Raw genomic sequence first — 25,035 nt, 5'->3', positions numbered from 1 at the left:
CACAATTTGACTGTGTATGGAATGGTGCACTAGTTAGATGCTGTATGCCATTGTATTCACAGAATGATTCAAATTCATTTGAGTGCCATTGTCCAACACTATGACTTCAGGAAAACCTTGGAGGCAAAAAGTAGAGGACAATGCCTGAACTGTGCTATGTGAGATTGTCGAGTTCATTGGTACAACAAAAGGAAACTTGCTATAAGGGTCTACCACAATCAACCAATGAATGTTCCAAAAATATCCTGCAAAGTCTATGTGCACATGTTGCCATGATGATTGCAACTTAGGTCAAGCAGAGAATTTTGTCGTGGAACAGACTGATTTTCTGCACACACATGACACTGTGACATCATCTGTTCTATTTGGGTGTCAATACTCTGCCAAGTACAGTGTTGGTGCACTAACTGTTTCATACAAACAGTCCCCCCACTGTCCTTGGTGACGTAACTGCAACACTTCTTTTTGCAAAGAAGTGACTGTCCAGTGTCATTTTTGTTGTGTTGGCAGAACACTGTGTTACGAATGGAGGCCGAAACGCACACGTTTTAGCTCACGCAGGCTGGCGTGAGGAGGGAAGAGCTATACTGACGTGAGGTCTGGAACATGATAAGGAATTAGAATTCAGAAAGCGGACGTAATTAGTTTGATACTTAACTTTAATCCGTTAATGATGAACATCGCTCTTGATGGTACATGATTCACAATATTATCTGTTCAGAATAGTAACTGAATATGGTGCGTTGCTAGGTTGTGGCAAATGACGTAGCTGAAGGCTATGCTAAACTGTTGTCTCTGCAAATGAGAGTGTATGTAGACAGTGAACCATCGCTAGCAAAGTCGGCTGTACAACTGGGGCGAGTGCTAGGGAGTCTCTCTAGACTAGACCTGCCGTGTGGCGGCGCTCGGTCTGCAATCACTGATAGTGACGACACGCAGGTCCGACGTATACTAACGGACCGCGGCCGATTTAAAGGCTACCACCTAGCAAGTATGGTGTCTGGCAGTGACACCACAATTTTGAACAATAATCACACCTTGCTGTACAGCAAGGCTATGCCATCGCGCAAAGTATCAGCAAACTACAGAGATCGTTATGCCATACAATGAGCGAGGCCAAGATGTGCATATGTATTTTAGCAAAATGTTCAAATCTAAATCAGCTTCTGTGACCTGTGGAATTTTCCTATAGTTCAGAGGAAAGGATTGGAGCAATTCAGAATTGTGACAACAAGATGCAGCAGAAGCATCTAAGTCTGTATCAGGGCCAATTGGAAGACGTGAAAGTGCATCTGCATTAGCATGTTAAGCTGTCGGATGATACACAATCTCGTCCTGGTACTGAGACAACAACAAAGGCATCATTGCAATTTTTGTGCAGTTCGTACAGGAACCGGCTTCATCGGATGAAACAAGGCTGGCAATGGCTTGTGATCCATTGCCAAATAGAATTTTCTGCCATACAAATAGTGATGGAATATGATAACACCATACACCATAACCAATGCCCGTTTCTCTATTTGAATAGTTACACTGAGCTTTGAACAACACTTTTGTTGCTAAAGCAATAGGCCTGTCTTTATCACCAAATCTGTGCAAAAACACCACACCAATTCTGTGAGAAGCAGCGTCAACATGCAACACAACTGGTTTGTCAGGATCAAAGTGAACCAAGCATCAATCACTGAGCAATGCATCTTTAAGTTTTTGAAAAGCTTCCTGGCACTCATCCGTCCTAACAAAGGGGGCATTCATGCGATGCAAGTGATGCAATGGAGCTGCAATTTGTGCAGCATTCAGTATGAACCGAATATAATAGTTCATTTTCCCTAAGACTGACTGCAATTCTGTGACATTGCAAGGAACTGGCAGATCACATATGGCTAACAAATGTGACTGATGAGGATGTACACCTTGACTGTTAATGACATGACCAAGATACTGAAACTCATGTTTAAAGGAATCACACTTGTTGAGTCTACTCTACTGTTTAATCCTGCATCAGATAACACACAAAATAAAGCATACAAATTTGCAATGTGGTCTTCAGGTGTATGAGCTGCTACAACAATATCGTCCAAATAGTTTGAACAGTTTGGTACTTGAGGAGTCTGCTGTTCCATTGGGAAAAGGGTGGTGCACAAGCACTGTGAAAAGGCAAACACAAATATTTAAAAAAGCCGAAATGAGTGTTCACAACACACATAGTTTGAGATTCTTCATTGCGGTATTTGAAGATATGGATCACGCAAAACAATTTTTGAAAAGTAGCGGTCAGTGCCTAATCTATCCATGACATCCTCTGGGCATGGCAATGGATTGGAATCAATCTCAGTTTGTGGGCTGGCCATAGACTTAAAGTCAACACAGAGGTGAATACGACCTGAAAGTTGGGGAGCAAAACCAGAGGACATGTCCAATGAATAGCTTGTAGGGGCACAATAGCTCCGCTATCTTGCAATTCATTAAGTTCAGCAGCCGCAGTGTTCCGTAATGCAATGGGAACAGTTCTGGCCCAGAAAAAGTTTGGCTGACCATTGTCTTTCATGGTAATATGTGCAACAAAATAATTAGCCTTGCCTAAACCTTCAGAAAAGAGTCCAGGGAATTCCTTCAACAAGCTAGCTACACTTTCTTTAACATTGAATGCAGTCACTGACAACACATTGTCCTGAATTTGAAAGCCAAACAAATCAAGGCAAAATATGTTCTCACAATTGCGCAATTGTAGCACAGTGAAAGTTACACTTCATGTAATGTGCCCAATCTCTCTTCTGACAGCTCTATCAAAAATTTTTGAGAAAGTAATGTATTCAAGAGTAGCCTCCCATATTTGTAAAAATAAAGTACTAACAAAATGTCAGTTTGGTTTTCAGAAAGGCTTTTCAACAGAAAATGCTATATACGCTTTCACTGATCAAATATTAAATGCTCTGAATAACTGGACATCACCCATTGGTATTTTTTGTGATCTCTCAAAGGCCTTTGATTGTGTAAAGCATGGAATTCTTTTAGATAAGCTAAATCATTATGGTTTGAGTGGGGTAGTGCACAAATGGTTTAATTCATACTTAACTGGAAGAATGCAGAAAGTTGAAATAAGTGGTTCATGTAATGTTAAAACAACAGCTGATTCCTCAAACTGGGGGGGCTACCAAGTACGGGGTCCCACAGGGTTTGGTCTTAGGTCCTTTACTGTTCTTGATATACATTAATGACTTACCATTCCACATTGATGAAGATGCAAAGTTAGTTCTTTTTGCTGATGATACAAGTATAGTAATAACATCCAAAAACCAAGAACTAAGTGATGTAATTGTAAATGATGTTTTTCACAAAATTATTAAGTGGTTCTCAGCAAACGGACTCTCTTTAAATTTTGATAAAACACAGTATATACAGTTCCATACAGTAATATAAACTTTGAGCAGAAGTCTGTAGCTAACGTAGAATTTTCAAAATTTTTAGGTGTGTCCATTGATGAGAGGTTAAACTGGAAGCAACACACTGATGGTCTGCTGAAACGTCTGAGTTCGGCTACGTATGCTATTAGGGTTATTGCAAATTTTGGTCTCAATAAACTAGCTTACTGTGCCTACTTTCATTCACTGCTTTCGTATGGCATCATATTCTGGGGTAATTCATCATTGAGTAGAAAAGTATTCATTGCTCAAAAACGTGTAATCAGAATAATTGCTGGAGCCCACCCATGGTCATCCTGCAGGCATCTATTTAAGGATCTAGGGATCCTCACAGTATATATATTCACTTATGAAATTTGTTGTTAATAATCCAATCCAGTTCAAAAGTAATAGCAGTGTGCATAGCTATAACACCAGAAAAAAGGACGATCTTCACTATGCAGGGTAAATTACCCTGATACAAAAGTCTTTGGTCACCTACCAAACAGCATCAAAAGCCTGACAGATAGCCAACTAACATTTAAAAATAAATTAAAAGAATTTCTAGATGACAACTCCTTCCACTCATTGTTTGAATTTTTAGATATAAATTGGGGGGGGGGGGGGGGACAACTTAAACATTAGTGTCATGCAATATTTTGTGTAATGTAATATCTTGTACAGACATCTTTTATTAACCTGACACGTTCCACATCATTATGAAGTGTCGTATTCATGATCTATGGAACAAGTATTAATCTAATCTAATCTGACCGATAAACGATAAACAGCAGGCGAAATGCATTCTCCAAGAATGGGAATGTCCTGTACATCATAAGCCGTCAGGTGCATACTATTTTAGACAGGTGTGGGTAGCCTAACAGTTCATATATGTTACAATTCAACAATGTAACAGGGGCACCCATGTCCAGCTGAAGATGCAAATGAACAAAAAGTTTGTTGGACTGACATAGCACTGAAGAAACTGTTTGCTTGCTAGTTTTGCTAATGCCTGCAGCAGCCTTTGAATACACTGCATTGATTACATGGGCCTTGTGACTAGATTTTTGTGAGTGGGCAGAATTCTTATGTTTGTTCCATTGCAAATATGTGAATTGAACATGAACTTTCTTGCCATAAGCATGACACTGTGCTTGTCTGGATGGGCAATCTTGGCATTTGTGCCGTGAATTCACTGATGTAGTCACCTGTTTAGAGAAAACTGTTTACACAGCTTGGTGCATGCATGCTCTTGCTGCCTACTGGGATGGTGATGAGGAAGGGACGACTCAACCTGACAAATTGGTGGCTGCTCAAATTTATCGACCACTATGGCACCTGAATCATACTGATCTAGAATTTGCACTAGGTGATGGATCTGACTGTTTCAGCATCTATTCTCTAAAGTTGACATCAGTTACATTGTACACAATTGCATCACGCAACATAACATCTGAATATAAAGCACCACAAGCACATTTGAATTTGCATTTCCTCATCATACCCTGCAAATCTGTTATCCACTTGCAATAAGTTTGTTCTGACCTTTTCTTGCAATGAAAGAATTGGTACCTAGCTGCTCCCACACTCACTTGTTGGTCATAATAATTAGAGAATCTGCAACCTGATCATAGGAAAGCTCACTTGGGATGTACGGTGGCCCAGTGTAATGTTAAGCTCTCTCTTTACAGCTTAAGCATTTTTGTGGACTTAGTTGTTGAAGAATGCTGGTTCTGCTTTCTTGCAGCGCCGATGTCTTCTGCTAGCACCGGATGCTTCTCCGAAGATTTCACTGCTAGGAAGGGGAAATTTTCACTCTCTCAGTCTCTCTCTTCTTATTTAAAAAATACGCTACTCTTGGAATATCATTCAATGCACCAGAACATATTTATTTTCACTTTGTACAAAAAAACAACTAAACTTTATGACATAAGCCCACACATTACCGGGCACCCAGAATCAGTTAATTACACATTTTTGAACACAATTAATAAATAAGCTTTTATGGTGGCTGACTATCCACGTCTAGTCCATATACTCTCAACAGCAGTTCAACGTCTAATAAACAGTCACTATTTCGAGTCTCTCCATTTGCTTTTTAACAATACAATGCTACAATACTCTTTGCAGCTGGCCACGGAGCTTCCGGGCCATATTTGCTTATTCTTGGCAGGTTGCGCTGAAAACTTGCCAGCGCTGATGAATTATCTCAATTATCTCCCTTCCAGTTCCGCATGCACAAACAATAAATGGGTGCAGTATCCCATGCTCATACTTACGCCCTGCTTTAAAATAACATGTGTTCAAAATGGCTGGAACACAAGTGTCTCCAGACTTTTGTAAAATTCTGGGGGTGATACAAATGGTGTTAGGGAACAATTTCTGAATGAGCTGAAAGACTGCACTTCCTACCATTGACAAAAAATAATGTAGTTTCACAGTACCTGATACTTTATGAGCAATGGTGCGGGCTTCATACTGTTGCACCGACTTGAGCATTCCTCTTCCATTTTGTTAAACTGGCAAAAAGGCGGTATGGCACACGGTATGGCACTCGGAGCTACAGTTGTGGCATGTTGTGCTCGGTTGGCGAGTAACTGCAGTACTGTGTTTAGAAGGGTTTCAGTCTGCTGCATCTGAAACTGAAACATCTGTGTTAGCTGCATTGCATCTATTGCTTGCAGCTGAGGTGTTTGAGCAGGGGGTGGAGGAGGTGGGTTGCTCATTTTGAAACAGGCAAATGCAATAAACAGACAATGCAAGCAATAAAAATAAGCACACAGGCAAAGAAAATTTCTCCAAACCCACCTGAAAACACTGCATAGAAAAAACACTATAATAGACACTGTTAAAACATGTTAACACATCCCACAGAGAAAAGACAAAGTAGAATTAAGGTGCCAGCAAAACATAAAAGCCCACGACAAAATAAAATCTCTGGCAGCTGGTTGGCTCTGGTAACAGGTTGTCGCTACGGTATTCATTCACCTCGTCGCCAGTGTTTTTTTTAATTTTATTTTTATTTTTTATCTCATTGCCAGTGTTGTGTCTAGGAGCCCTGCATCCTCGGTTTGCTAAACAAGCAGTCAAACAACTTGTAGTAATGAGTTTCAGCACAAAAGACAATTACAATACTTAACTTAGATATGTGTCACAAACAAAGGGTGACATACAAAATAATGTCTTCTCCTGAATAGAGAAACAAGTCTGTGCTACATAGGTTCCCAATGAAGTGGCTAACATTGACACTACTATCAAAGTGGGGTGCCACCAGTCGGGCATGTTGCTTATGTCTTCTTCACCAAGGGGGCCACTGCTGTTGCATTGTCATCCTGGAAGGGAGGTCAGTCAGCACGCAGTTGGCTGAATTCTTCTCAGATCCTTCTCTTCCCTGTCATTCCCGACTGGCATGCCAGTGCTGACTTTACACCGTAACACCTTACTTTCTAATGCTAGAACAGAAGAAGAGAATGAAACTTGAAAGGGAAATAAAGTTTCAACCAGCTGGGCCACACAGTGCGCCAAACTGTGTATCCACCAAAGAGTGGCAGGCTTCATACAGAATCTAATTAGTAATTATTGTCAGTTTTGAAAGGCCTCAGCTCTACAATGTTTCATAGACCTAGTTCTTTCTTAGTTTTTGAGTATTCCAAATGGTATGCATTTGCATGAGGCTTACCTGTTGTCCTGAATCATCATTGATAAACGTGCATAAACTCCTTTGTTTCTGCTGAAATTTTCTTAGATTCTTCTTTAGTTCTTACTAACACTAGTTCACCAATGTGGGGGAAGATTTCTGTCATACCTTCTTTTCCTGTCCAAGGCTCTTTCACCAGAAGTTTGATGTATTGACTGTCCCTTAGCCTCCGTTTCATCGAAGATATAGTTCTCTTCTGCACCAGCATATCACACATTATTTTCGAACTCAGTATCATTTTGCAAGTATCCCTTATTTCTTATTACTCTAATAGGAAGTTCCCATGCTTAATTATTACTGCCAACATAATTTCCAATGAAAGGCTCTATAATCGCTTGAGACTCTGGTAAAATTAGTACTAAGTGGCTCTGATCAAAGTCAATCTTTCCTTGATATTTCAGTAAAACACCTGTACCAATTAACGTTTTGACACTTAAACCGAGCATGACTAAACAGTGATGCTCTATTATTATGTTGTGCATACCAACTGCTATCAAAGCTTTGTGCTTTACTGGTCTAGAAACTTCTCCTGTAGCAGCCATTATTCTTAAATCACTTACTTTCATGGCAGTTAACTCATTCTTACTAGGAACAGAATCAAAGAATATTTGGGACAAAGCACTTACATCACTGCCACTATCAAGAAGACAATCCACTGTTACTCTTGAGATGTTAGTTTTTATAATAGGGTGAATTATTCTTACTTGAACAGGTTCCTCTTAAAAGGCTTCTAATAATCCTTTTCAATATGTTTCCAGTTAAACTAATTATGTTCAGCTGCAGGTGTATTTTAACTCAGATTCACAGGGTTATCAATCTCTACATTCACAGTTGCCTTTTCTAACCATTACACCAATTTTAAATCAAAGCACATAACGACTTCCTCAACTTTCGTTTGCTACAAATCAGCTAAACTGCTCTCTATCTCTAAGCAACTGTGTCCATGCACAACATTGCTGTCTATAATACTGTTGTCAACTTTTACAGTTTGTGGCAAGTCAATACAGCTAATAGGGTCCTTCATCTAATGACTCCTCCTCTTGAAAACTTTGCGAAACTGACTCTACTTCTTCTACCAAAACTTAAGCCTTTGGATTGCCATTATTGTTGAAGATATAAGGCTTTACTTCATCTTCATCCTTATCTGATTCAGACCAGTCAATTTGTTCTTCCCTATTGTATATAGCATTTTCTTTTTTCTTCTTGATACATTTTTCTAATGTGTCCAAAATGCTGTCAGCTCTATAATGAGAGTGGTTTAGCACATCACTGGTACTTTTTGTTCCTATTTTATCATCCCTATTATCGGCTTGCGTGTGCTGACTGACTGTAGTCTGTGTTTTTGTTGCTGGCTGTGTTACTGTTTCTACTTTGTGAGCACCAGTTCCTTCATAGACAGGACTTAGTTTGCCACATGCAGCCTGTTGTGTTCATTCAATTCAGCATCAGATTGGGTAGCATTCTGCTCTCCATCTTGTCTCAATGGACATTGCTTTCATTTCTGCCTTCATCATAATAATTATTGCGAAAGCACAGTGGCTTTCTGCCTCCTCTCCCTCTGCCATGGCCTTGACCATGATAATTAGGTCATGTATTATGAATGCCCATATTTCCAACATTCATGTTCCCACTGTCATTATTTTTGTTGTTTATATGACTGTTGGAAGATCTATTATTATTCTGCACCTGCTCCTCAACAGCAGCTATTCTTTCCACTCACTCCAGATACTCAATGAACCTATCCATGTTACATCTGGGTATGGAGGTGATTCTTTTCTGTCAGTACAAATGCCGTTTACCTTCTAGTCGCATGACTGTCATTTCCAGTGTACTTTTTCTGTCATATGTGACAGCCATGAATCCCATCTTCTAGAAAACTCTTCAACTGATTCACGATCTGTAGTAAACTTTGTACCAGTCCAAAGTTGTCTCAAAACTTTGTTTTGTTTGTTGTGTGACCAGTACTCATTAAACAATGCAGTTTTAAATTCAGAAAGAGTTTTGCATCTAATCGTTATTTCAGCTGGCCATTGCAAAGCATCTCCTGACAAATGACTTCTTATGAAAGGAATTTTGCTCACATTCTGTCCATGCATTTGGTAAAACATCCTCAAAATCATTGCAGAACTCTAATGGGTGAATTTGTTTATCTGGATCAAAACATAGAAATTGGCAACATCCGATAAAAGCTGTGTCAACTGAAGCATTAGGCTGTAATGTAGCACTGAAAGAACTTCCAGAGATTACTCTATTTTCTGTGTTAGTAATACTAGTATTTAGTTCTTCTACCTGTATTCTACTGCTTCCACTCAATCAGAAATTTTTTTATTAACATCCTCACGTAATTTCTCTCAGTCAGATATTAGTTTCTTAATATCCTTCTGAAAGACAATTACTTTATTAGTTACTCCCTCTTACTGATTAGAGAAAAGTTTGGATTGATTGCTATTCTTTGTGACAACCTCACTTCCATAAGATCATCTACATCTTTGACATCTATATGAACTTCACCAAGTTTGGTTCTGAAAATACTATGCAATTTAATTAGTTGTTGCCCTACTTTGACTTGCAGAGTACTTTACTTAGAATCAGTTTTGTAATTTAAGCTATTCAATTTTGAGGTCATTTCATCCTTTAGTTCTTTGCTACTACCCTTTAGTTCTTTACTATTATCCTTTAGTTCTTTACTACTAGATTCAGTCGTACTGTTCAATTTTTTACTAGTATCCTTTAGCTCTTTATGAAGCGATTTAAGTTTAGAAACAATAATTGCATCCAATTTGATGCCTCTACCTTCCCAATTGGCATTTCCACTCGTTTTAAAGGAGGTTCTAGTATTCCCTGAGTTAGCTGAATTTCAGAAATATTGAACTCAGTTTCATTGTCTGATAACTCTATTAATTCCACTTTTTCTTTTTTGACCTCAGCTTCATTTACATCATCATCAAAGATTAGTTCTGACTTTGCAGTAACATTGAATTTTACCTACAGTTCTACTTTTGACAAATCACATTCAGATTTTTGATTTATTACTTTCACAGAACCATCTTTATTAATTTCAGTTTCTAATTCTGAGGATTCATCGTCAGAGCGTGATTCCATCATAGCTTTCCCATCATTCCTATCATTAGATTCCATCTTTAATAGCCTGTTAGAAACAATTAACAAATCCTTTAAATATTCATGACTTAACTTAATTGCTTGACCTTGATGAGTGATGCTGGCGTTGTGTACAAGCAAATGTGATGTGACGTGTTACAATGTAATGCAGGCAGCATCAGCAGCAACAGCTGTGGTGCTGAGGATGGTGGTGAATATTGCCTACTGCAGTAGCACAAGGGTGGGGGGGTGGGGGGGGGGGGGGGGGGGGGGGGGGTAGCAGGGAGTTAGGCACTGATGAGCACACACAATAGCTTGCAGGTAACTTGTAGATCCACACAGCTCCATGATAATGCACCATCTTCTTCTAATCTCAGTGCCAGTGGTAGCTGCAGTGTAGTGTCGCCTTCTTACCTCCTTCCATCATGTTCAAGGATACTGAGGTTGACCTTCAAAATTCAGTTTTCACACTTGTGAGCAAATCTTAACACTGTTGTTGTGCTGATTTTGTCATATTTCACTTCAGTATCATGTTAGTGCCTACCGAGTTCCGTGTTTTGTACTGAACACTTTCACAGTTCAGTTTCTGAGCTTTGGCAGTTCAGTTTCTGAGCTTTGGCACCATATGTGGGGTGGTGGGTAAATTATCTTCGCCATTTACAAGAGCATGAAAACTATCGTTGTGGTCAGCCAGAAAATGATGGAGAACATACTGACCATAATTTCCAGTCTGCAAGTCCACATTACTCACTGTGTTCACTGAAAGAAAATGTTCCTACTTGCTATTTACTCACCAGGATCAGAAACAATGACTACAAATTAAAGTTATAAATTTTAACTGCTAGATATATTCAGTAAAAGTTCACATGCACAAAATATGATAACATTCATGATAATAATAATACTAATGTACCTATCAGAAACAGCATATTAACAGTTCAGAGGTGACCTCTATGGAAAGTTCCTGGTAAAGTGGTCTGTTGCTGTGGCCTCTAATCACCAAAAGTTAATTGCTCAACTTAAAAGTGGAAAACAGTCTTGCCACTCCCCACATAGTTTCGCCGACATTACAGGTGGCACATGAACAGTTACTTGCGTGAAATCTAAGTGATCTGGGCTGATGTACAGTTCTCACAAATTCACTTCCTACTTTTATCAAAAATGCTTTTGGTAACTGCCCAACTGTGACATCATTCAAGGCACACTGCAAGCAGGCATTTAACTCATACAGTCAGATTGGTATCTCTTTGTGAAATGTCTCCACTTTACTGCCTCTAGGCCATATTTATATATAGGTGCAGCGACTGTCAAATGGAATATTTACTATCATCCACTCTAGGCACAGGTTGCAGCATCTAAATGGCCCCTTTCTCAGACACATATTGATTAATATCTCTGTTGTTTAATAATTTACAATTTTCCTAATTGTTATAGGAGTTGAATTTGCTTTAGTTAGTGAAAAAGTTTTAGCTCAATTGGATGTAAACTTTTCAAGCTAAAGTTTTTATAATGGAACTGGCAGCAGAACATGACCTCTGAACTGCCTCTTTAAGAGTTCTTGTATTCATAGTTATTTATAATAAATTCTTGAAACTTGGTGCAGCAGTATTATAGCATTATTGTAATCGAGTGCTGTAAGTAGCACAAATTGTGTAAAACATATTCATTAGGTCATTCTCTGAGATTTCACAATGTTAACGTTAATATACTGAAGCATACACTCACATAGTTTGGAAAAGTAATTTTAATTTTTAATTTCACTCTTAGATTATGGTGCACTCCTTTATCGGTTAAGCACAGGCACCTTGTGATGATGTGGTGCTGGTAGTAGTGAACTGTGGTAAGTCCCGGCACACACTGGAAATTTCACTTAGTAGTACCTTGTCTATCTAAAGCACCCAGAATAATAAAAAAAAGGAGCAAGCAGCAGCTGCGGGATCATTCATATATAATGAGACAGTATGTATTTATATATTCATGCTCTGTGGTTTATGAAGTACTTTTGAATATCCCTACAGTTTAAATTCGGAAAACTCCTTTTAAGCATTCTATGACATGTCTGATATGCAACTTTAAACACTGATTATTCAGCGAGAGTATAGTAGATCACATTGTCAAAGAATATAGTGGAGTAGCCCCCTTCCCCCCCCCCCCCCCTCTCTCTCTCTTTCACCTTTCTCCATCTGATTCCACACAGTATTGTGATTCATAATGATACCTTAATCTGTCTGATTCAACTAACTGGTTAATAAGAATGCTTTGTGGAATGCTAACTTGAGAAGTTGTTCTTGGATGGCAAAAAAGGACATAGAACTAATGTAAGCTTTAGTTATATGATTTATTCATATGGAGAAATACCTTGGTTATACACAGTCCAAAGACATTATCACCATGCTGTGCATTTGCTCTGTATTTTCCTGAGTTACTACAAATTTTATCTGTTCATGAATGGAACATTTTTACATCACAAATAGTGACTCACAATTCACTTGATCTTTACTTTCTACATGATTTTTTAAGTTTCTCTTATACCAGAAATGCTTATCAAGATGATGGAATGACATGCCTCACAACAACGGAGAAATTACAAATTTTTGCATATAAAATGAATTTATTACTTATCTAATAAAATAATGGTAACTCTATCTTTTCTTTTTGCTGAGTATGTATACATTACATCCTACAGCTTCAAGGTCATTAACCAAACTCTTAGGCACATTTTAACCTCCTAACTGCTTTTCCTCTTCACTCAAAGACTATTTTTCTCTCCACCTTTTCTCTCCTTTTTTCACCCCTCTCCTTCCTAGGATAAGTATTGTCTGTGTGTAACACTTACTGTATTGTAAATTAATAGTGTATGTTCAGGAATTACTTTTAAGTATTACGTAAAAATATAAATGCCAACATTGCAAAATGATAGTGTCTGAGCCAATGTAAGGGGAATCCCAAAGAGTGAAACTCAGACCAGTGTAAATAAATAAATAAATGAGTAAGTGAACTAATAAAAGAAATAAACTTTTTATATATGTTTGTATAATCGAGGAGGAGAAGGTCTCAGATCTGTTGTACCATAGCAAGTTGAAAGACCTGTTTGACAAGTCAGAAGGTGTTCAAGCAAGTAAAAATGCTTAACTAGCAACTTGTGAATTTCTAACATCTGCACATGTGCATTCAAGGAATCATCATATTTCACTAAGGCAGCTTGAATGCACATGTGCTTTCAGGATTACTAATTGCATATCCCTTGTGCTGAGACTGTTGCGGTAAGAGTAGAGCAATACTCATTGACAACACAGTCATCAAGCAGTGTACTGCTTCAGTCTATGAAAGCAGGAAATATAAGTTACTCAGAAGGGAAGTACAAAAGATGAAGTTAATTTTTTGTACCTTCCTCTCACTGCCTATATCCTTCTCTTCTTGCCCACTCCATCTGACACAACTCCTCACACTAGTCTATCTTCAGAATTGCAGTCATGGCATATTCTACCTCAAAAAAGGATTTGTCTGAGAACTTGTGCAGTTTTTTATGTACCTGTCGATGACTCAATGCCACTACTGTTTGTTGAGCTGTTACCCTTACTCCCAAATTATTTATGTTTAACCATAATATGTTTCTACTCTTACCTTCTTTCTTGTTTTTCCCTTCCTCCGGCACAATTCTTGTTTGGATTTCCACTCCATGTTAAAGACTGGATGCTTGTTTTCATTTAATATAATATTATAAAGGAGTACACCCAATGTGACTGTGATACTGCTTATATTTTATGTACATAACTTTTTAATGTGGTGTAGCTTCTGTGGATGACGTTATGAATAAAACACATTCTCACAATTTTCTGGCAGGGGCTGCTAATCATGTTTCATTGCAGGCATATAGATGGATAATTGATTCACGTGATGAATACAGTGAACACCGACTGAGAAGAATTAATGATAGTTATTCCGTTTTTCGATGTCACACGATCATGAACTGTACTGTTGCATGCCCTAAGGTAAGCATATATTTTAGTAAAAATATCACTGTGATCCACACTGTTTACATATGTTTCTAGACGTACACCTGGGCTTACATTTGTACTCCACAAGTCATCTTACAATGTTGGAGAAGGGTGCATAGTTTACCAGCATAACTATCCCCCATTCTATTCTATTCATGGATGGTATACAAGTAGAAAGACAGGCAATACCTCTGTGTGTGAGCCTGAATTCTTTAATGTTAGTTGGTTCATTGATTGGTGGAAGAGGGGGGGGAGAATAAACAGTGAGGTCATCATCAGTCTCATGATCTGTGGTGGCAGAAACCAAGGGAGGAACAGCACAAACAGCCAATCCAATCAAGGGGTAAGGAAAAAGGGCAAACAAAGAGGTAAAAGGCACAGGGGAAGAAGACACAAGACAAAGAGAAACAAAATGGCACTAAAGATGAGGCAAACTATAGGGAAAAGGGGGCAGAACCTGGCCAGTATGAAGGCAAGGCTAAGGTGTCCACAACTAATGCAAACACTAACCAAGGGATTCCAGTTCCAGATGGAAATTCAGGTACTTAAACCTGGGAGGACAAACCACTTTCATATAGAAAACCGAGGACAGGAGTAACAGGAGTAACCATGTGAGAGTCGTCTACTGACACCTGGGACAAGAAATGTGGGATGGTGTACTTAGCAGGGCCAAAAGGTGGGGGCAGTCTAGAAATCTATGTCACTGTGAAATGGGCCCCATAACTACAAAAGGGGGGGAGGGTGGCACATTGCAGAATAAAAAACCACGAGTCAACACAGTATGGCCAATAAAAAGATGGCAGAGGATGGTACATTCCCACGAGGAGAGATGGAAGGAAGAACACCATGTGATGGAAGTCTCCTTGATTGTATGAAGTTTATGAGACAAGGGGATACCTCCTCAAGAAAAGGGATTGGACACAAAGCTGCAAATCTGTCCCTGGAGGGACCTGCTCCCAGGCAGGTGATCAGCAAGTTCATTACCCAGGATACCCACATTGCCAGCAACCCAAAGGGTGTCAACAAAACAAGCAGCATTGCCCAGATCGGTGAAAAGGTCATGGATAGCCAATGCCAAGGGATGATGGGAAAAACACTGAGCTATAGCCTGAAGGCCACTCATTGAGTCCATGCATAACAAAACTTGAGTGAAGGAGAACTGTTTACTAAAGTGGATGGTCCAATAGATGGCCATCAGTTTTGTGGTAAACACCCCACATGTGGCAGGCAAGAGATGGTGTTCTGTCCTAAAAGAAGATGTGAAAGGTGTAAAAATCAGTAGCATCCTGAAGCTGCCACAAGAGTGGGCAGAACGAACAATGAAACACAATTGGAGCAATGGAGCCTTTCGAACCCTGGAATCGATCCATCTGAATCTGGGGTCAAGGAACTAACCAGGAGGGCGGGGATTAGGAGAGAATGTTGGGGGGAGGACAATGAGGGGAGATGGAAACTGCAGCAGAGAAAAGCAAGGTGGAGCCCAGCCAGTAAACTCACCCTATGGTGGACAGCAAGTGGGCAATGTCCTGTAGGCACCAAAAGAATAGAACTAGAGGGGTGACGAAGGGAAGAGCGGATTGTGATGGCATAGGAAACCAGGAGCTGGGACTACTGAACCGATAGGGGAGGGATCCCAGCATCAGCTGGAAGACTGTCAACAGGGCTAGTGCTAATGGCACTGGTGATTAAACAGATAACATGCTGGTGAACAGGGTCCAAGAGGAGCAACATGGAAGGGGCATCTGATCCATAAACTTGACAGCTATAGCCCAAATGAGATGGAACTAATTCCCAATAAAGACGGAGAAGAGTTGAATGACCTGTGCCCCAAGAGGTGTGGGTAAGGAAGCGAAGGACATTAAGCATTAAGTTCATGAAAAAAAAAAAGACCCAAGAAACGGAACTGGGGGAACATGGTCAGGTGACAGGCATTGAGGTACAGCTGCAGGTCAGGATGGACTGTAGTATAGTGACAGAAATGCACCACCCTCAACTTAAGAGGATATAATTGAAAATTGTGTGTGTGTGTCCACGTGGAAGTGCACTGGATGGCACCAAGTGGGAGCTAGCCCAAATACAAAAATTGTCCACATACAGAGCAGGAGTGACTAATGGTCTGGCAGAGGCTGCAAGTCCATTAATAGCAATGAGAAAAAGGAAACTTAATATGGAGCCCTGCGGAGCACCATTTTCCTAGGCCTGCAGAGAGCTGAGAACTGTGCTAGCGCAAACTCTGAACTACCAGTGGGGTTGGAACTGGTAAGTAAAGATCAGGAGGGGGTCCCCGAAGATCCCACTCAATGGAGTGTAGTAGGATGTGATGGCACCAAGCTGTGTCGTAAGCTTTATGGAGATCAAAGAACACTGTGACTAAATGGCAGCACTGACAAGAGGCCTGCCGAACTGTGGTTTCCATTTGAAGCTGATGATTGATCAGAGACAATCCATCCTGAAAAAAAATGGTTCAAATGGCTCTGAGCACTATGGGACTTAACATCTGAGGTCATCAGTCCCCTAGAACTTAGAACTACTTAAACCTAACTAACCTAAGGACATCACACACTTCCATGCCCGAGGCAGGATTCGAACCTGCGACCGTAGCGGTCTCGCAGTTCCAGACTGAAGCGCCTAGAACCGCTTGGCCACACTGGCCAGCTCAATCCATCCTGAAAGCCACAGTGGTAAGGAGATAAAAGGTTCCAAGATTCGAGGACCCAAGTGAGCTGACTAGCCACCATCTGTTCAAATAACTTGCAGGTGAGATTGGTCAGACTCATTGGCCACTAACTATCAAGGGATGATGGATCCTTGCTGGGCTTAAGGACAGGAACCACCATACTGTCCCTCCAACAAGAGAGGAAAATGCCTTGCAGCCAAATATGGTTAAATATCTGGAAGAGATATTATTGCTGTGGAGGATTAAGGTGTTGGAGCAATTTGTTATCGATTGAATCAGGGCGAGGGGCTGAATCATGGGAAGAAGAGAGGGTCAGAAATAGTTCCCATTCAGTCAGAGGTTGACGTAGGATGATGCCTGACAAGGAGTAAAACGTAAGTTGGAAGCTTCAGCCCCCTGTTTCTGGAGGAGCAAGTGTATGGGTAGGAGACTGATGCCAATTCTGTTGCAAAATGGGTCGCAAGGAGTTCTGCAAGAACTGGTGGATCTGTACGAAGGCCACCTGGAAGGGCAAGGCCCAGAATGGAAGACTGCTGCTGACAACCTTGGAGGATGTGGAGTGTAGCCTACACCTGTGACGAAGGACAGAAGAACATAGCATAGGGAGGAGACAAAGCATTCCAAACACACTCAGTTGCTCTGTTTGATTCAAGTAATGGGCTTTGGCTTGAAGACATTTAAAACTAATAAGACCAGTGAAGGACAGGTGCTTCTTAACATGCTGAAAAGCTTGTCAGTGATCTTGGATGGCAGTGGTAATAGCTATGCCCCACCACAGAACTGACCGGCGGCGAACAGAGCCTGTTGGCCATGGTATGGCAATGCTGGTGGTGTGAATTATCTTATCAGACAGATCACAAATGGCTTCATCAATACAACCTGCCAAGTAAGGTTTAAAGACAACCTTGGAGATATATAGAAGCCAATCAGCATGACAGAAAGTCCAGTAGGGGTTACCTGACCATCATTAGGTGGGCAGGGAACAAGAGAATCAGCAGGGAGTGGTCACTATCTCAGAGGCCATCATGTGGTGACCAGTTTAAGGAAGGAAAAAGGGGAGGGAAAGTGAGCGAAAGATCAACGGCAAGGAAAAATACCATTTGTGGCACTAAAATGAGTAGGGGAACCATCATCAAGAAGGCACAGGTTGTGGTCTGCAGGAAACTGGTCATTGAGGAGCCTGCGACTAGACAAAAAAGCACTGACCCCTAAAGGGTGCTGGACATTGAAATCCCCAAGAAGGGGGAAGGGGGATGGGAGCTGCTGAAGGAAGTGTAGTTATGGCAGTGGGTGTAGGTGGCCTGTCAGGAGGGGGATAGAGATTGCAAACCATGACCGCAGAGTGTAAGTGGACCTGGATGGCAGATGCTTCCAATGTGATATGAAGGGGGATCCATTTACTAACAATTTCTGTACAGACCAACATGCGAACACCACCAGAAACCCTCAGATGGCTGACCTGGTTCTGATAGAATGCATGGAATGCATGAAAGGTCAGTAACTGGGCATTGAAAATGAAATTCCTGGAGAATGATGCAGATTGCTGAGTAAAAGGAAATGAGTGGCTGCAACTCCATGAAGTGACGGTAGTATCCACTATAGTTCCATTGAATAAGCATGATATGTGGATCCAAATGGGAGGCAAACAAGCTGGAGCCAATCATATAACTGAGTCACCATCTGTCACAAATGAGGAGGGGGTGACAGCCATAAATAAGAGGTTAGACACAAGGGGCGTGTGGTCTGTGGATCCCACAGCTTGAGTTGTGGCAGCAGACCTCTGGCCTTGTTGATGCCAGAGAAAGGGGGGGGGGGGGGTTGGTCCTGGGAGGAATCTCCATCAGTGGCACCGATGAAGGGAGGAGGAGAGGGGGGCAGGACTGGGGCAAGGAGGAGAGGGGAGGGGGAACTGACATAACAGAGGCAAAGTTAGATGTCATCGACGCAGGGTGAAGATGGTGGTATTTCTGATGAGCCACAGCGTAGGATGAACGATGAAGGGACTTGTACTCCTGTATCTTCTGTTCCTTCTTATAAACCAGGCAACCTGGTGAGCTAGGAGAGTGATGGTTGTGACAGTTAACACACATGGACAACAGGGGCTCCCCTCATGGACGGTTGTCCATGTTCACTGCAGTGGGAAGGCATATGCCAGAAATGCAAACACTGAAAACAGCTCATGGGTGTGAGACATACAGCTTCACATTACACCAGTAAACCATAACGTTGACCTTCTCCAGGAGCGTATCTCCCTCAAATTTGCGAGTAAAGGAAGTGGTATCGATGGAATTGTCCTTACAACTTTTCTGAACATGCCAATTCAAAGACTGATAACAAGTAATGGACACGAGAATGTCGCCAAGATGGTTGCAAGCATGAAAGGCTGCAGATTGGGCAGCAGAAGAAGTTTTGATCAACAGTGAACCCAAATGTATTTTACTGAGAGACTCCATGTCACCAAACTTGTGTTCGATATTTTCCACAAAAAATAACAGCTTGGTGGCGGTGAAAATATCCCCATCAATCCTAGTGTAGACAGGGTAGCAGAGAATGTGTATCATACCAAGCCAGTGAGCCTGGCCTTATTCACAGGGTGTAGCCAGGAAGGGAGGGCTGCAGGGTCATAAGAAGCAGCATTAAATAATTCATTGCCAATCAAAGAGATGGCCGTAAAAGAGCAGCCTGTTTTCTAGAGTTTTATGGATTTAATGTGAAAAGAATCAACCCTGATATGACCCACTCTGATCAGGGGCTTTCCCCGTGGGCACAACCCAACCACAGCAAGGGCTGCCTGGCACAGTGACCATTGCTTGAACTTCCGATGCTCCATAATGACAAGCAATCACTCTTAGGCATACACATGGAGGCAACAGCTCAGGTATCAGAAGTGTGGCCCCAGTGTTGTCAGGGGGCTTAGCCAGTTGGGTACACAACAGCTCCACCACACAGGCTGGCTACATATAGTGGTGGCCTAGTGGGTGGGATGGGGCTACAGTGGGGAAGGCAGAGGGGTAAGAGGAGGGAGAGGGATCAGCATAGATCCTGGGAAGGGAGTTTTTCCCCAAATAGCTCACACTACAGAGAGAAAATTGCTAAGTGGAGGTCAAACTCCAGAGGGGGACCAAAAATTTCAAAACAGCAAGGGGAAAAAGCTGGAGGGCATACAAGAAAATAGGTGGATAGTCAAGTCGACATAAGTAAGAATACCAAGAGACAGGAAGGAGGGGCAGAGGGGAAGGATTGAGGACAGGAAGGGATGGGCACAGGGGACGACACACAGTCCAGGAGGGAAGAATGGGCTGCAATATCTTGGGGTTCCATGTGTGCCACGTCCCACAAACTAAGCTGTGAGCCCCCTGGGGGCTCTGAAATCACTGTTATGGTCATTGTGCAAGATGTATCAAGAAGAAAGTAATATATTTCTTGACTCATTTAGGAATATGGGGATCTTTTCATTTAGGTAAAAAGGCACTCAGCAATGCTCCTTTATTAATCTAATCTGGTAAGCATCCCAGACTAACGGGCAGTGCTCAAGAATTGGTTGATTGCGGGTTTTGTAAGCAACATCTTTTATGTATAATCTTTTTGGTGTGAATCACACTCTGTTAATATTCTTTCAATAAATCTGAATTCAGTTTTTTCCTTCCCCACATCAGTATTTACATTGTCATCCCACTTTAAATGGCTCAGAAAAGGAACTCCTAGATACTTGAGGGTTATGCATGATTACCAATCACAGTTGAAAAATATGAGTTATTTTCATATATATACATGTGTTGTATTGTATTGCATTTATTTATGTTATCTATGGGTATGCACATGTGTCTCATATTTAGATAGGTACACTAGTTTGCTTCTCATAATTATGTCTGTTTAGATATTTTTATGTATGTATTTGTTCTAACAGTGTAATTAATTTCTGTGAGTTTTCCAAGCCTTTTTTATGCCAATAATAGCTTTATTTCATTGGCAAAGACTGATGATATACATGGAAAAATCTCTTAGCAAGAAAGGAGGTTTATTGGAGATCTGCACATCCTGTGTTGTGTTTGGTGAAATAATATTTCTGGGGGAAAATATATTAAGAAAACAATGTACGTTGCTGGAATCGATGTCTACATGAAACTCTAATAAATATGAATATGAAGCAATCCAAGGCAGATCCCAGCATTTACTATAAAGGGAGAAAAGAAGAAATAATAGTAATGGCGATATGGGTGGACGATTTCTTTATCCTGACTGAAAGTGAAGGCCAAATGAGAATTTTCAAGAAACAGCTGCAAACCAAGTTTAAGGTGCATGATTTGGGAGAAGTCAAACGTTATTTAGGTATGCAGATTACTAAGGATGAAGAAAGACAAGAATTGAGCATAAGTCAATCATCATACACGGAAAAAATATTAAAGAAATTTGGCATGAGTGATTGCAAACCCATAAGTACTCCAATGGAAGTAGGAGTGAAGTTAAGTGTAAATGAGACTGATGTGGAATGTGACAAGAATGTTCCTTATTTAGAAGCAGTAGGGAGTCTGTTATATTTGTCTCAAACGTCACGACCCGACACTGCTTTTGCCACCAATGCAGTGAGCAGATATTGCAGAGACCCAAAGGAAAAGCACTGTAAAGCTGTAAAGAGGATATTCCGATACCTAAGAGGAACCTCAAACTATGAGTTAAAATACCATAGAGATGGTAACGCAAAACTAGAGCAATGCGGACTGGGGGAGTGAATTGGGAGACAGATATTCCACCACTGGCTGCTGTTTTAAATTAATGGGGGGCCTCACATCATGGTCCTGTCAAAAGCAAAAAACTGTTGCATTGAGCACCGTAGAGGCCAAGTATATGGCACTATCTTACACCACACAGGAAGCATTATGGCTAAGAACATTAATTAGTGAAATAGAACCCAATTTAATTGAGGAACCTACAACCATCTTCTGTGACAATAAGGGAGCCATAAACCTAGCTAAAAATGATGTTACTAGTGCTAGGAGAAAGCATATTGATACACGGCACCATTTCATTCGGGACCACATAGAGCGACAGAACATTGCCGTGGACTATCTGCACACAGAAGACATGTTAGCTGACCTTCTGACCAAACCCTTGGAAAGGGAGAAATTTGAGGAGATTGTGGGACTATTTGATTTATCTTGTGGAAGCAACACACAAAATATAAGTTCAAGGAGGGGTGTGTGAACAATATATTTCGTGTGTGTCGGCGCAAAGTGCACTGTGTAAAATAGACCTCTTTGGCATTGTCTAACACTCTTTGTATGCGCTAATTATTCTGTTGTGTTCACTGTAAATTTTTTTGTTCTTGAATGTGCAAATATAGTTATCAGTAAAATGTCCTTTTTTTTCTCCTTAATACTTATTCAGCTGCGCAAATTCCAATAGTCCACACTATCTTGTGCAAGTCTCTTCCTCTCCACATAACTACTGCAACCTACATTCACTTGAACCAGCTTACTATATTGAGGGATTTTCTACCAAGGAATAAAACTGCACAACAACTGGCCAAAGGAGATTAAAGAAATTGCTGAAAAGGAGTTAAAAAGTACTTGTTAAACAATACATTCTATAAATTGGAGTATTACTTATGTATCACAGAGTAGGTGTTTGGTAAAAAATGTAACACAAACAAATAATAATAGTGATAAAACATTTATCATTTCACTCCCCATAATATTTTCATACCATATTTTTCTTTCTTTTTCTCTCTTCTGAAAAACTTACTCCCAGAGCTCAACACCTCACTTGTTGAGGGATGCTGACTCAGTTTTTCAGGCCAGCAAATGGGAGGTTGTGTTACACAAAATGAACCTGATGTCAGCTGGTAGGAAGTGTGTAGTGTGTATTGAATTGTAGTGTGAGGTATGAGTGAACAGTATAGCATTAGCATTTCACACTATCGAACAGTATTGTACACTAGGGACAAACCAAAAGAGGTAGCACTGTTTTAAACAGAGTGGCTTTGTATTCAGGAGGGTGGAGGCTACAATCTCCATCCAGCCATCCTGATTTAGATTTTCCATGGTTTCCCTAAATTACGGGATGGTTCCTACTATAAGATGACAGCTGACTACTTGTCCCATCCTTGTCATACTAGACATGGAAGTACATAGATGTATATAAATGTGAATTATTTTTGTTGTTCTTAAATTGGAATGCCAAGACATGCCCAATACCTTGTAAAAGAGATCTACAGGCGAATAAAATAACCACCACCACTACTACTACTACTACTACTACTACCCTACAATTTTTCTCTGTTATTTAATTCAGTACCTCTTCATTGTTTAATTGATCTGTCGATATAATCTTTTTTGTTCTTCTGTAGCACTACATTTCAAAAGCTTCTGTTCTCATTTTGTGTGAACTGTTTATTGTAAGTGTTTCACTTCCTCAAAAATACCTTCACAAACGACTTCCTAACAATTCACTTTATACTGAATATTAATATATTTGCCTTTTACAGAAAAGATTTTCTTGTTATTAATACTCTGCATAGCAATGATTGTATGCCTTGTCTGGAAAGATTTTATGATTCATTATGCTCAAGTTATTGATTTCAACTGTGAAAATGAATTGTAGAGCAGTTTGGATCATATTTAGGCTGCTAATATTGCTATATTATTCATGAGCATTAAAATTCATATTTGTAAGGGGGAAAAAAAAGAATTCTAGCCCTAACTGATGTAAGGGAATATTCAGTTTTATTGTCCATCTAAATCATACATCTCTTTGTTAGACATGACTAAGGAATTGTTGGTATTTGTACAGCACCTGAATCCTGGCAAAGCAATAGCTGAAATCAAAAAACTTCTAGTTGGACTCAGCAAGAAGGAGGAAGCAGATATGCCCCCAGCAAAACTGCGTGAGGAGTAAACCTGCATTGATATTTCAGCTCTTCAATATAGAAGAAATGCTATGTATTACTGCTTTGTGTAAATAAATATAGAATGAAAATACATGATTTCACATTTAAGATAGGTATTGTACTACAGACTGCTTGAAAATATTGTTTAATACAGCACTTTGTTTGGTATTTCCTACAGTATATGAAAGTGACTTCCCATCCAGCCATTTGTTGTGGGAGAGATTTTGGAGTTGTAGGCAAAATTTGATTTCAATAAATCATTTTGAATTAACTGATGCAACATAGTATATCTGTTTCAATAAAAATCTGCTCTTATGTTAGGCTCTAGGGAGCCTGGAAACTGCACAATGAAACATAAGTCTTAACAACACTGATACCAGCTTCAGAACATCAGTGGTGATTGTGGGGAATAAAATTACATTCTGTATGCTGTAACAAATCTTGCAATATTAAATCATGTGTATGAAAATATACCTGACAAGGTTAAACATCAGCTTGCATCAACAACTGCAGCCAGCAACCAAATTGCAAATAACATGAGTGAATTATCAGCTTCAAGCCACAGAATATCAAATTAATGATGTCATAGAATTTGATCAAACTTAGTATAGTAATGTAGTGTGTGTTCAGAAAGGTTGCCTGATGATCGGTTGAGGCTTGAAACAACTGAACCACATTCTTCATCGTGGCTTTGATTATCTATCATCGTGCCCTGAAATGAGCGATATCCTACCCAAGATCCTTCCCACCCCATCGAAAGTGGTCTTTCATTGCCAAACCAACCTGCAACAATGCCCTAGTCCGTCCCTATGCCACTCCCAATCCCTTTGGAGGACCCAAGAGCAAGACCTGCCTAATTCACAGACCTAGCACTTTCTATTCCAGTCCTGTCACGGGCTTATCATTCCCCCACGGAGGCCGTGTCACCTGTGAAAGCAGCCAAGCAGCCATGTAATATATTAGCTCTTCCACAATCATTGCAAAGCTTTTTATATTGGTGTGACTACCAGTCAGCTACCCACCAGGAATAACGGCCACTGCCAACAGTGGAGAAGCAAAGTGGACCACCATGTGGAACAACATGCAGCTGAACTTTACACACTCGATTTCAGTGGCTGCTTTCCTAACTCAGGCCATCTGGATCCTCCCCTCCAACACCAGCTTTTCTCAACTGTGCAGATGGGAAATATGCTTACAACACATTCTCTGCTCCCGAAATTACCCCAGCCTCAACCTATGATAACCTAGTGTCCCCACACTCTCCACCCAACAGTTTC

At 40.5% G+C, this 25,035-nt stretch overlaps 1 protein-coding gene across 1 annotated transcript in view; it reads left to right on the top strand.

Moving 5' to 3' along the window:
• LOC124619875 (succinate dehydrogenase [ubiquinone] iron-sulfur subunit, mitochondrial-like) overlaps positions 1–24,043 on the top strand; it is a 117,159-nt gene extending 93,116 nt beyond the window's left edge. The window contains exons 4-5 of the mRNA XM_047146498.1: positions 14,067–14,189; positions 23,662–24,043. Coding sequence (XP_047002454.1) covers positions 14,067–14,189; positions 23,662–23,766 — 228 coding nt within the window. The 3' untranslated portion in view covers positions 23,767–24,043. The remainder of the gene's footprint in view (positions 1–14,066; positions 14,190–23,661) is intronic.
• Positions 24,044–25,035: the final 992 nt, after the last annotated feature.

Source organism: Schistocerca americana, chromosome 6 (genome assembly GCF_021461395.2).
Source record: "Schistocerca americana isolate TAMUIC-IGC-003095 chromosome 6, iqSchAmer2.1, whole genome shotgun sequence".
NCBI lineage: Eukaryota > Metazoa > Arthropoda > Insecta > Orthoptera > Acrididae > Schistocerca > Schistocerca americana.
This window is presented reverse-complemented; position numbering and strand designations above follow the sequence as displayed.